The following is a 12,983-nucleotide window of genomic DNA, read 5'->3' on the forward strand; positions in this document are numbered from 1 at the left end:
AGACTGCTGTTTTTTGACAAGGATTTTATAGAGAAATGGTGCACCTGTTCGATTCGATTTGAATTTGAATATTGAAATTTATCATGTACTGTCTCTTTGCCATCTAAAACCTGCCAAATTGCTGCTTTTTTTGGGAAAAATGGCAAATCAAATTCAATCAAATGCGCTATGGCATGTAAAGTCCCTCTGCTTTCCAGACAATCTGTGCAGCACTCTCTTTAGAAAGCTGAGGGACTTCAAGTTCCGGAATCCAACCAGATTGCGGGTTCTATTAGCCCGCACTTTGGGTTAGGGATAATATTTTCTGCCAAAAGTTGCCCTTAAGCCCAACTTAATGAGTTTATGTTAAAAGGGGGTATATTATTGCTTTAATAACCCAGTATGAAGCTGTGCTGATGGCTGAAACTTTTGTTCACGTGCCAAACACTTTTTTCAGTTCAGTTGTTTTCAGATTGTTCACCAGAAATAAAGACTTTTTTCAATTACTTTCTATTATTTATTTTTTACTATTTTTCTGAAATCTAAATTTAAAGTTTAATGTTGTGTCTCTGTTGTTTCAATCTGGGAGCTCAGTTATTCAGGTGCAGATTCTAAACTGTTACAATTTTGCAACATTTAGTTGATACATTTCTCAGAAGCATCTCTGTAGTATTGGCAACTATTGTATCACTACTAACAGCTGCCTGTAATGAAACCCAGAGATTCTGCTCAGCAGGGACAAAGATAAGAAATGTATCACTAAGTGTATCAGTTTAGAACAGTTTACAGGGTCGATGACCCTCCCTTCCAGTGTTGATTTAGAAGGTGAAAAATGAGACTTTACACTTACATATTAGAAAAACAGTGACACATGGTACATAGTTGTTAATTGGAAAAAATCGTTGTGTCTTGTGATCTATCTGAAAACAACTAGTTGTTTGAAGGTGAACAACCCCTTTAACACTTTTTAGTTGATAAAAGATTAATAATTTAATATTCTGATTAATGAATCCCATATCTGGATTGTGTTAACCCTATTTTACTAATCTTATAAAGGGTAATGTTTGCTTTCAAACAGTTGACCGTCTGTTAAGGATTTCTCTTAAATATTATGAATTATGTTTTCTCTGTCGTCTCAGGGGGACACAGGGAACGATGGGGTTAAGCTCCATCCTCCGGAGGCAGGACACTTGGATATTAATTAAAATGGGCGTGGCCACGTGGCTTACCCCCACATACCATACACTAGCATTCAGTTTTTGTAGTGTCCTGCCCACGGGAGGATGGACATGCACAAGACGGAAAGAGTCTCTACAGATATTCTACGTTCAGCCTCAGCTGATACCCAGGGTGATACCCAAGGCAGGGCTACCTCACTTGAAGAGGTTAACCCTCTACGTGGTGCTACACACCAGGGTTAAATCCCAAGCTTTGTCTATAACAACCACCCAGAGGGTCCCTGCATGGAATTCTTCAAGCAGATGCTCTGGCCGGTGTGTGTGTGCCGTGGGGTAAGTAGCACAGACGCCTTCTAGGTCATTGCCTTGATACCTGGGGTTCTGCCCCCCCCTCCCCTCGTCTTCTCGCCCTCTGTCTACCTCAGGGCTTCTGGCTGCTCCTTACAGGTCGGCCGGGGGAAGGAGAATGTGTGCAGTTCGCTTCAGAAGCAGCAGCGTTTTCAAGTCACTTGGGGAGGAGAGAGGGAGACAGTTGCTGCATGTCTGCGCAGGCTGTTGAGGGAATCTGGACCGCGGGTGGAACGCATCTGCGTTCCATTCTCTGCATCTCGGGTGGCCATTTTAAAATAGCGGGAATGAGCGCGCGCATGGTCGCGTGTCAATGGAACGCACAATGCGTTCCAGCGGCCATTTTGCCCGCGTTTCCTCAGTCTACCTGCTAGCAGGGCACAGAGAGAACACAGAGCTCTTGTTACAGTTCTGCCTACAGCCGGTGAACTCTGCACCCCTACCTTGCATTCATAACATGGCAGAAGGTAGGCCAGTGGCTTTATTCACCAGGGCAGGGAGAAAAGTCTCCGCTACAGCACAGGTAAGGTATTTGGCCTGCACTAAGTGCCAGCATAAATTTCCTGTGGGTCAAGGTGAGCCGCTGCGCAGGTCCTGCACCATGGGGCAGGGGACAGCCAGTACTTCAGGGGGTCCACCTGAAACCCAAGCAGTAAATATGCTACAGACACAGGTCAGCCCTCAGAGTCAAAGTTCTGGGACCTCAACAGAACCCCCTCCACCACTATGGGCAGTGCAACTTTACGAGTCTCTCGCTTCCTTACATGGATTACCTGCTATAGCAGATAATTTGGGAAAGGCCCTAGCTAAGCTTAGCCACAAATCCTCTGATAAGTGCAAACGGGGTGAAGATGCAAAAGGTAATACTGCCAACCTGTCTAACTCTGAGCAGTCTTCTCCTGAACAACTATCTTCCAATCCTGAGGGCGAAGTTTATTCCTTTGGTTCTTCATCCGCAGATGAGGAGGAGGGAAGAGACCGGGATATTCCGCATGATGTCGACGGCATCATTAAAGAGGTTTTGAACATTTCACAAAAGCCAGATAAGACAGGAGAATCATCCAGTTTATTCAAGAGACAGCACAAGTCTACAGTTTGTTTCCCAGAGCAGGAACAGTTACTCAGTATAATTCAGGATGAATGGAATTCGCCTAAACGCTAAAGTTTCAGACCACTAAGAAGTTCACCAAATCATATCCCTTTCCCAAGGAGTTAGTTGACAAATGGTCCAAAGTCCAATAGAATGGTTCCTACGAGCGATCTATGCCTCCGCTGGGTCCCTGCTGTGTCCCTGCCAAGCTTCAGCTTGTGTGTCCAGAGCCATACAGGCATGGTCCGAAACACTTATTAAAGACATACAAGAGGGGGTTCCCTGACAGTATCTACTAGCATCTGCACAATCAATCGCTAAGGCATCCAGTTATCTCTGTAACACCTCGTTAGATACATTGCAGATCACAGCTCGCACTTCAGCATTATCCAAAGTGGCAGGCAGAACATTGTGGCTCAAAAACTGGTTGGCGGACCTGAGTTCTAAGAAAGCCTAGACGACCTCCTTCTCAAAGCGGGATATGTGAGGGCCCAAGACGATCTGAAGAGGGCAATTTTGCTAATTCAGGACTTCGGTTGCACCATCAATTGGTCAAAATCCAACCTGAGTCACAGGATGACATTCCTAGGCCTAGTATTAGATACAATAATTCAGACTGTAAGCCTACCCCAGGAAAAACAAATCAAAATCAGAAAGCAAGTCGGCTCTCTACTCAGCAACAACACAACGACAATCCAGAAAGCAATGCAAGTACTGGGAACAATGGTGTCTGCAATAGAAGCAGTTCCGTTCGCTCAGATACACCTCCGCCTACTTCAGGCCAGCATTCCAACAACTTGGAAAGTGGGTCTGCTGTCCCGGCCTCTAGCCTTACCTCAACCAATAAGGACAGTGTTACAGTGGTGGCTCAAGCCGAACAATCTAGCCACGGGTCAGTCATGGGCTACTCCAGAGTGGAATGTGCTGTCCACAGATGCCAGGGCTGTGGTGCAGCATGGGAACATCGGTCTGCACAAGGTCTATGGTCTCCCAGGGAATCAATGCTACCCATAAACATACTGGAACTCAGAGCTGTAAAGCTAGCGTTAGGTTAATGGACGCAGTTACTAAGAGGAAAACCAGTACTCATCCAGAGCGACAATGACACCACAGTGGCGTACATAAATCGCCAAGGGGGAACTCGAAGTCAAGTGGCGCTAGCGGAGGCCAGACAGATTCTTCACTGGGCAGAGCTCAATCTGGTAAAGTTGTCTGCAATACACATCCTGGGAGTCTCCAACACAAAGGCAGACTTCCTCAGTCGGAACCAGCTAGACCCAGGGGAATGGGAACTTCAGCCAGACATGTATAGATCTCTGGGGGCAGCCAAGCATCGACCTGATGGCATCCAGATTTAATCGAAAAGTAAAAAGATTTTTCGGTCGCTATTGAGACCCCATAGCAGCAGGGGTGGATGCTATAACACAGCATTGGCAGTTCGACCTAGCATACGTTTACCACGGAGGACCTGGTTCACCGACCTTCAGGAGATGTCAGTGAGACAGAGTCCAGACCAGACCTTCTTCAGCAGGGGCCTATAGTACATCACAATCCCGGACTGTTGGCTTTGACGGGATGGCTGTTGAGGCATCCATCTGGCGAAGACGAGGTCTAGCGGAAGACGTCATTGGCACCATGTTAAAAGCTCACAAGCCTTCATCATCCAAATCATATCATAGGGTGTGGCACTCTTATTTTCAACAGTGTAACAAATCTGGATTTCCCTTTCTTAAACCTGACATTCCACATGTACTGGCATTCTTACAGCAAGGGCTTGGTCTTAAACTTTGCTCTCTTAAAGTTCAAGTATCGGCTTTGTCCGTTTTATTTCAGTTTCGACTGGTGAATGAAGATGTGACGCTTACTTTTTTACAAGGAGTAGCCCACATCGCTCCTCCGTTCTGCCCTCCAGTAGCTGGATGGGACCTCAGCTTGGTGCTGGAAACCTTACTCGACCCACCATTTGAGCCTCTAGGTTCTGATACATGGATTACTTGGAAGGTGGTGTTCCTCATGGCAATATCTTCCACCAGGAGAGTGTCTGAACTTAGCGCTCTGTCATGCGAGACGCTGTACCTAATCTTTCATAAGGACAAAGCTGTTCTACGCGCAGTCCCTAGTTTTCTACCTAAGGTGGTATCTGCATTCCATGTCAATCAAGAAATTATTGTTCCGTCCCTGTATCCGGAACCGAAGAATGACAAGGAACACCGACTTCACAGGCTAGACGTAATCAGGGCTCTAAGGTGGTACATAGATCGGATGAGATCCTTCAGAAAATCTCAATCCCTGTTTGTCCTTCCATCTGGCCCTCGCAGGGGTCAGACGGCCTCAAAAACATCTTATCTCTAGATGGATCAAAGAATCAATCAAACAAGCCTACGCTGTCAAGGGAAAAGCACCACATGAAGGAATCAAGGCCCACTCCACTAGGGCGGTGGGAGCTTCCTGGGCATGGTGTAACTCAGCCTCCTTGGAGCAGATCTGCAGGGCGGCTACCTGGTCATCTACCCACGCCTTTACAAAATCTTACAAAGTTGACACATTTTCTTCCGCCGAGGCTTCCCTTGGACGGAAGGTGTTACAATCTGTAATTAACTAAATACAACAACCAATTACGCTCGCTCCCACCCTGGTGTATCTGGGACTGCTTTGTTAAGTCTATGTACACGAAAGTTAGATATTGGGGAGCACCAATCATCAGTTATAGGAGAATGGTGTGCAGAGTCAGATAATAAATATTAAATCACAGAAAAAAGGAAAAAAGAATTGACCCATATAACTGCACCTTCCCATCCACAGCATCCAAGTCTCATGCGTGTAAAGAAGTAAATAAAACGTAACTTTTAATGTAAAAATTTAAATTAATATCCAGTGTTCACACTTAAAAATAGGCTAACCACAGGAGTACTGATTGAGCTGGGCAAGATAAGTTGGTACTTTAGGTCAGTAGCTAATGTATTAATATGGTAGATAAGTACTACCAACCGCATTCAGCGTTTAGCAAGTACAAAATATCAAATCATCTAATTAGACAATCTAAACACAGTGATATGTATCGAGATTTACAGCCTATGCCGACAATGTCTCCCCTCTGCTACATACTGTGCTAGGATTGGCCCATTCAAACTGAGCCGAATGGATCCTGCATCTATAAATATATGTGCTTTACCGGCTCCCACATGCCTTTGACAAAGCCCGCAACAGGCGCACATTTTAGCTTACTGGTTAGGCAGGACTACTGATAGGGACCTTGCAGGGCTTAACTAAACAGCTCGGTGGGAACTTGATGCGGGTGAAGGGGTTGGTGGCTTTTTATGATCCGAGTAAATGCTTCAATAGCAGTAATTTATTATGTTTAAGGTACACTGGTTTGGTGTGAAACTTTAAGATAAAAGGTGTAACTTCATCACGGGTATTAATTGAGTGTGATGAGGACACCACTCGATGGGAGGGATTGGCACGGTTTATTTAATCCTCTATATCGTGTTACCTGCATCATTTGACGAAGTGCACCTTTATCACTACTCTATGAGAGGGATCTCGAAGTGGGTGAAGGGGATGGCATGGGAAGTGGAATCCTTCAATAGTTGTGAATTGTGCCCAACACTGGGACATTTTGTACTTGCTACACGCTGAATGCGGTCGGTAGTACTTATCTACTATATAACTACATTAGCTACTAACCTAAAGTACCAACTTATCTTGCCCAGGTCAATCAGTACTCCTGTGGTTAGCCTATTTTTAAGTGTGAACACTGGATATTAATTTAAATTTTTACATTAAAAGTTACGTTTTATTTACTTCTTTACACACATGAGACTTGGATGCTGTGGATGGGAAGGTGCAGTTATATGGGTCAGTTCTTTTTCCTTTTTTCTGTGCTTTAAGTCCTCTTTGTTCCCTGTGTCCCCCTGAGACGACAGAGAAAACAGGATTTTTAATACTCACTGTTAAATCTGTTTCTCTGTAGTCGAAAGGGGGACACAGGACTTCCTGCCCTTGGGCGAGCTTACAGTTTTGTTTGCTTATAAATAACCTCTGGTTTACAGTTCTGCCTGTTATGGTTAAAGTTTAATTTATAGTTTCCATTCGCATCTTTTGTAACAAACGGAATGCTAGTGTATGGTGTGTGGGGGTAAGACACATGGCCACGCCCACTTTAATTCATATGCAATTGTCCTGCCTCCGGAGGATGGAGCTTAACCCCATCATTCCCTGTGTCCCCCTTTCGACTACAGAGAAACAGATTTAACGGTGAGTATTAAAAATACTGTTTTATCTACCATTGTCCCACCAAATAACAACAGCATAAATGAAGAATGTCAAGTAAATTTCCTTTGGGGAGAAAAAGTGGCTCAGATTTCCACATTTTTGTCACTGGTCCCAGCATTATAAGCTATTTTAATTGTGTTTGCTCAGTTCCATAAATTTTTATGTCACTTTATTCCCCAGGGTGGCTATTTTGGACAAATAAGAAACACAAAAAAATCATCTCAGAGATTAAAAGATGCCTTGCTGGAGTACGAATTAGCTCTTCCTTTGTGCCTACTTATGGCCCAACAGAGAAATGGTGTAGTATTCCAAGAGGGGGGAGAGAAGCACTTAAAGCTGGTGGGGAAACTATATGATCAGGTACGTAAAAGTGGTGATGTATTTGTTGTCTTGTTCTTCCAGTCTGCCTTTACCTTAGTAATGATTTGAATAAGTATAAAATGTCCGACCAAACTAGAATTCACAATTTGACCTTATTTACAGTATGACTGAAAAAAACAGTTGAAATAGGCTCAGAAAAAAACTCCAGAAAATTCCAAGCTCTTCTTTATTAGTAGGAAATTCGGGGAATTCATTGCATTCCACGTTTGAATTGTTTATTTGCATCAATAAGACCACTTCAATTAGGCAGGTCATGCGCATTGTATTAAACCTTTCCTCCTTCAAATAGGTCAGAGTAAGGTAGTCTGTGACTGCCCCCCTAGCACATTGATATATATACATTCATACATATAGTGGCATAGGAGTTATTACAGGACCAAATTAATTGTTCTAGTACAAAAATAGAATCCTAGCATTGAATGCAGCAGTCTGTAACAAATACAGTGTGATGTGCTGAATTGACAAGATAATAGGGAAACTGTCAGTGAATCAGATAATATGCTATGTATTTTTTTTTCAGCATTAATCTCCTTGTGGTACTCTAATGGTCCATATCCTGTTATAGATCTTCATCATAAAAAGCTAACAGACTGCTTTTTTTTTTTTTTTTTGACAGGGATTTTATAGTGATATGGCTGCCCACCAATTGGCCTTTCCAATTTAAATTAATCCGTAGCTTAACCTATTTGTTACAGTGCATTTAGTTAACATTAATTTTTGTTGTGCAAAAATAATTAAAATTTCATGCCATATATTTTAAACACGGACTCCTGTCTTTTATGAAAATGTGGCAGTCATTCACACAGAGTTCTACATACTGTAAATGTAACAAACAGCAACACCTGGTTTACTTGTGTCATTTTTGTGCATTGTAGTGTCACGACACTCTGGTGCAGTTTGGGGGATTTTTGGCTTCCAATTTGAGCACAGAAGATTATATCAAAAGGGTTCCATCCATTGATGTTCTTTGCAATGAATTTCACACACCTCATGAAGCTGCATTCTTCTTATCCAGGCCTATGTATGCTCATCACATTTCAGTAAGTTGATTCTGTTCACATCCACCAGTCAATTATCAGCATTAAAAAAAAGGAGAGCCAATAAAAGAGGTGGGTTAGGTGTGTGACAAACTGTTGCTTTTCAGGGCCATTTGCTTGTGTATCAAGTATTTTTGCGGTAATTGTTACTAGGTCTTAGGTGTTTGTCAGTGTACTTAGACTCACGAAGATCTCTTGGACTTTGGAAAGAGTTCAGGAAATATGTAGTATGGTTGGTCACTGCTGTTTGGCTTGTCTGTAATGGGGCTCATTTACTAAAATGGGTACTACATTACACCAGTAGTTACCCATAGCAGTCAATCAACAAATGCTTTTAATCATTCTACTATGTCGTTATGTGCACTCCTGTGCACTCCTAGGTTAGGAGAGAATCTTCACTGCAAAAGCTCCTGCAAACTTAAGAAGATAAGTTGGAGTTAACCATAAATGTATTTGTAATGCAGTGTTTTATTTGCACAGTCTAAATATGATGAGCTTAAAAAGGCAGAGAAGGGAAGCAAGCAGCAGCACAAAGTACACAAGTATATTACATCGTGCGAACTGGTCATGTCTCCTGTGCATGAAGCCGTGATATCTTTGCACCCATCTAAAGTGTGGGAAGACATCAGCCCACAGTTTTACGCCACCTTCTGGTCCCTGACCATGTACGACCTTGCTGTCCCAAGCAACAGCTACAGCAGAGAAATCAACAAACTGAAAAGCCAGATTAGAGCCATAGATGAAAACATGGATATGGTAAGTTGATGCTTCTTAGAAGTACTCTGTTGTCTGCTCTTTGAAATGATTGTGCAAATGGCCATTACCATTTTGGGAAAAATGGACATATTGTGGATTCTGAGCAATTGGGTTAACCATGGGTTACTATGGAAAGTAACCCATGGCGGTGATCTGTATTTTAATAAAGCTCCTCTTGTGTGCTAGCTGTAAAACAATTACTGCACCAACTCTCGTATTTTACCATAGGATGTCAGGTTTTGTGTTTCATATTACTTTTTGTTTTTAGCCCCCAAACAAAAAGAAAAAAGAAAAGGAGAGATGCACTGCCCTGCAAGAGAAGCTTGTGGAGGAGGAGAAGAAACAGTCTGAACATGTGGCGAGAGTTCTACAGAGGATGAAGCTAGAAAAAGATAACTGGCTCTTAGCCCGTGAGTCTATACAAAGCCTTGGTTGCTTGCCAGTTGACACTTTCTTTGTCCATTTAACGTGCCTGGACTAAAAATTGATTTATTTTGCAGAGACTGCTTTCTGAATTTTTCTAGGCGCACCTATGCTTTCTGTCTCCGAACCTGCTGATATCTAGTGCTAAAATAATAGCGAATTCCTCCAGCGCAAAATAAATAAATGCTTTTTGATTACATTTGTACAATGGAATTGCACACTGGGGATCCGTGCCTGTTTGTATTTTAAAGTAACAGTTTTATTTTATTTATTTTTCCCCCAGGATCCACAAAAAATGAGACAATCACCAAATTTTTGCAGCTTTGTATATTTCCTCGCTGTATTTTCTCAGCCATTGACGCTGTGTACTGCGCTCGGTTTGTGGAGCTTGTTCATCTTCAGAAAACACCAAACTTTTCTACACTACTCTGTTATGATAGAGTAAGTATTATTTCTTGATTTTCTTTTCTAGTACATGACTAGTAGCTGTGTATTGTATTGTTTACTATACTGTATCATGCCCTGCTTAGTAGTTTCATGTTCCCCATAGAAAATGGCAAGTAAATGGGTGTATATGCTAATATTTGGATGCATGTGCTAGCAGCGGGGTTTATTTTATAGGTCAGTCAGTTAGATTCATGGTTATATGTATTGGTTACAACCAAAATAGACTAGTAATGGCAGGCACAATAATGATAGAAAAAACATTTGAAGGCTTATAACTTGCACATGTACAACCTTTTGAAAGGGAACTATCGCAAAAATGAAAATTTAATATAAGCTTCCTCATACTTAAGTAAGAAACTTTCTACAATCGATTAAATATTCTGCATCGTTTCTGAAATAATCAAGTTTTTTCCTTTCCTAGCAGATGTATTAGAGCTCATTCAAATAACGGATTCCAGTACAAACAAAATGTAACAAAATAACTGCCTTTTGCACAAATCCTGCATGTAGCGAGACAGGATGTCTGGTGATTTTAATAGTGAGCTCTAATACATCTTCTAGGCAAAAGCAGCCCCCCTATAAGATATATTGGATCATTCACCTGACACCAACTCCCGAATGAAGACGGAATGAGGAGAGACTGATGTGGAGAGGAATAGTGAAGATAAACTTGATTATTTCAGAAACAGTACAGAATATTTAATTGATTGTATTTAGAAAGTTTCTTATTTTAGTATGATGAAGCGTATTTCAAATTTTCATAAAATTTCCTATTTAAGTTAAAGCCCAATACAGTTTTTTTTATTCAGCGCACCACGTGCTTCTTCCTGGGTGCATCAACTCCCAAACTGCCTCCAAGCCAACCAAATTACTTTCTTGAATAACGGGATATGAAGCACACCATCTATTTTATTACAGCGGAAAAGTACTGTAACACAAGCTTTCAGGGGAAAACAATGCACCTGAGGAAGGGGTTTTCCCCAAAAGCTTGTGTTACTTTTCCACTGTAATAAAATGATTTAAAGGCAGAACCGGAGGATGGTGTGCTTCCTATCCCATTTAAGTTAAATTCATAAGAAAGCATTGTTGTTATGCGAAAACCTTAAAGGGGTGGTACACCTTTAACTTATAACTGGCTAATTCTAAGCAAGTTTTCAATTGGCCTTCATTTTTTCTTTTTCCAGGTTTCAAATGGGGGTCACTGAGCCCATCTAAAAACAAATACTCTGTAAGGCTACACATTTATTGTTATTGCTTTTTATTACTCATCTTGCTAATCGGGGCCTCTACTATTTCTATTAAAGTCTCTTATTCATGTTGATGCATGGTTTCTACGGTAATTTGTACCTTGGCAAATGGATTGCTGAAAATACAAACTGTAGTGCTGCTGAATAAAACACTAAATGACTCATATGACCACAAATAATAAAAATTGAAAAGCAGATGCAATTTGTCTCTGAATGTCACTCTCTACATACTAAAAGTTAATTTAAATGCGAACAAACCCTTTAAATGCATTTTTGCTTGTAAGCCACATTGAAGTTAATACAAAAATACATCTCTCTTGTTAGCACTGTATTTCATATTTAAATGTGCCATTACAACATTACATTCTAAGTATTTTGTCCACATTTTGCTTGTAGGTTTTCTCAGACATCATTTACACAGTTGCAAGTTGTACAGAGAATGAGGCCAGCCGATATGGGAGATTTCTATGTTGTATGCTGGAGACCGTAACAAAGTGGCATAGTGATAGAACTGTGTATGACAAGGTATGGTCATGAGGATTTGGTGACATTATTTTTACACACACACACACACACACACACACACATACCACACACACACACCACACACACACACACCACACACACACACGTGCCTGTCCAGAGATATACTTATGTAGATACGAATGACGGCACCAATTTTCACACATATGATGCAAGCAGGTAGTGTGGTGTATTGTGTCACAATAAACCTCACTACTTCCTTGCATCGTTTGACCTCTTCTTGCAGAAGAGATCAAGGGGTGTACTGATGGCGAAAGATATCCTACTTCAATTATACATATATAGCAAACCTTATTCTGCCTTTATATCATTATATGTATTTTTTATGTATACAGATTGTTGTCAAAGCCTAAGTATTGAATAATCTTGAATAAATCTTGCACTGCAGAAATATATTATCTAGGGAACTGTGCAGATGTATTTAAAGGGGAACTCCGGCTTCCAAACCAAAATTTGATAAAGAGGCCCACATAACACAGAAAGCTCTAATATAGCCATTAAAGTTACCTGTTTCTTCAAAAGGTATACATAAATGCCATTTTTTTTTCTGTTTAACAGTTCTTCTCATTCTGCATCATTTGAAATCCTGGCAGGGAAGGAGGGACTAAAGCACTGATGTTCTAAATTGTAACAACTTCTCCGCAGCTTACAGAAAGCATACAGGAATTACATAACCCACAATTCATTGCACTGTGATGTTCCTTTCCTTATTGAAATCACATGTGCAGTAAATTGTGGGGTTTGTAGGATGCAGGCTGAGGACAGCTGCCTGTTAATACAAAGTAACAGTAGTCAGCTAGCTCAGCAAAGTAGTCAGAAAGATCAGCAGAAGAGCAGGAGGCTGGGTTAGGGAACTGTCAGAAACCATAAAAATCATGAAAAGTCTGCAAATTTTTTTAATTGATATACAGTATATTGCAAAGTTGCTTGAAATTATGTTTACTTTTCAAAAAGCTCAAGTTATGTTTTTGTGCATTTACCCTTTAAGTATTAGAAACAAGCATTTGTTTCAGCCCAGACCCTCTATTATTTGGAAGAACATCTTCGCAAATGCATTTTTACAATGCAGAAAAGATTACAGTGTCTATGTAAAACTTGTACTTGTAAAAACTGCGTTGTACAAGATTACAGTGGCAGAATTAGATTACAGTGACACTGAGAATTTATTTTATTTTTTCCCCTATCATTTTTGGAGAAGAAGGAAAAAAAAAAGCCAGTTTGGAGGTGGGGGGGGGGAAATGTTCTGTCAGAGCAGATTTGACAGCAGAAGATATGCTGG

General features: G+C 41.2%; 1 protein-coding gene across 6 annotated transcripts in view; it reads left to right on the plus strand.

Annotated features, from left to right (window-relative positions):
* Positions 1-12,983, plus strand: part of thoc2.S (THO complex 2 S homeolog) — a 126,609-nt gene that overhangs the window by 85,297 nt on the left and 28,329 nt on the right. For all 6 annotated transcript variants that reach the window (XR_001932942.2, XR_005963930.1, XM_018232941.2 and 3 more), the window contains 6 exons: positions 7,051-7,230; positions 8,127-8,291; positions 8,769-9,044; positions 9,313-9,454; positions 9,751-9,908; positions 11,558-11,686. Coding sequence is in view for 4 of the 6 variants with exons in the window: in XM_018232941.2 (XP_018088430.1) it covers positions 7,051-7,230; positions 8,127-8,291; positions 8,769-9,044; positions 9,313-9,454; positions 9,751-9,908; positions 11,558-11,686 (1,050 nt within the window). In the remaining 2 variants the exon portion in view is untranslated. The remainder of the gene's footprint in view (positions 1-7,050; positions 7,231-8,126; positions 8,292-8,768; positions 9,045-9,312; positions 9,455-9,750; positions 9,909-11,557; positions 11,687-12,983) is intronic.

This window comes from Xenopus laevis, chromosome 8S (assembly GCF_017654675.1).
Source record: "Xenopus laevis strain J_2021 chromosome 8S, Xenopus_laevis_v10.1, whole genome shotgun sequence".
In the NCBI taxonomy this organism is placed as follows: domain Eukaryota; kingdom Metazoa; phylum Chordata; class Amphibia; order Anura; family Pipidae; genus Xenopus; species Xenopus laevis.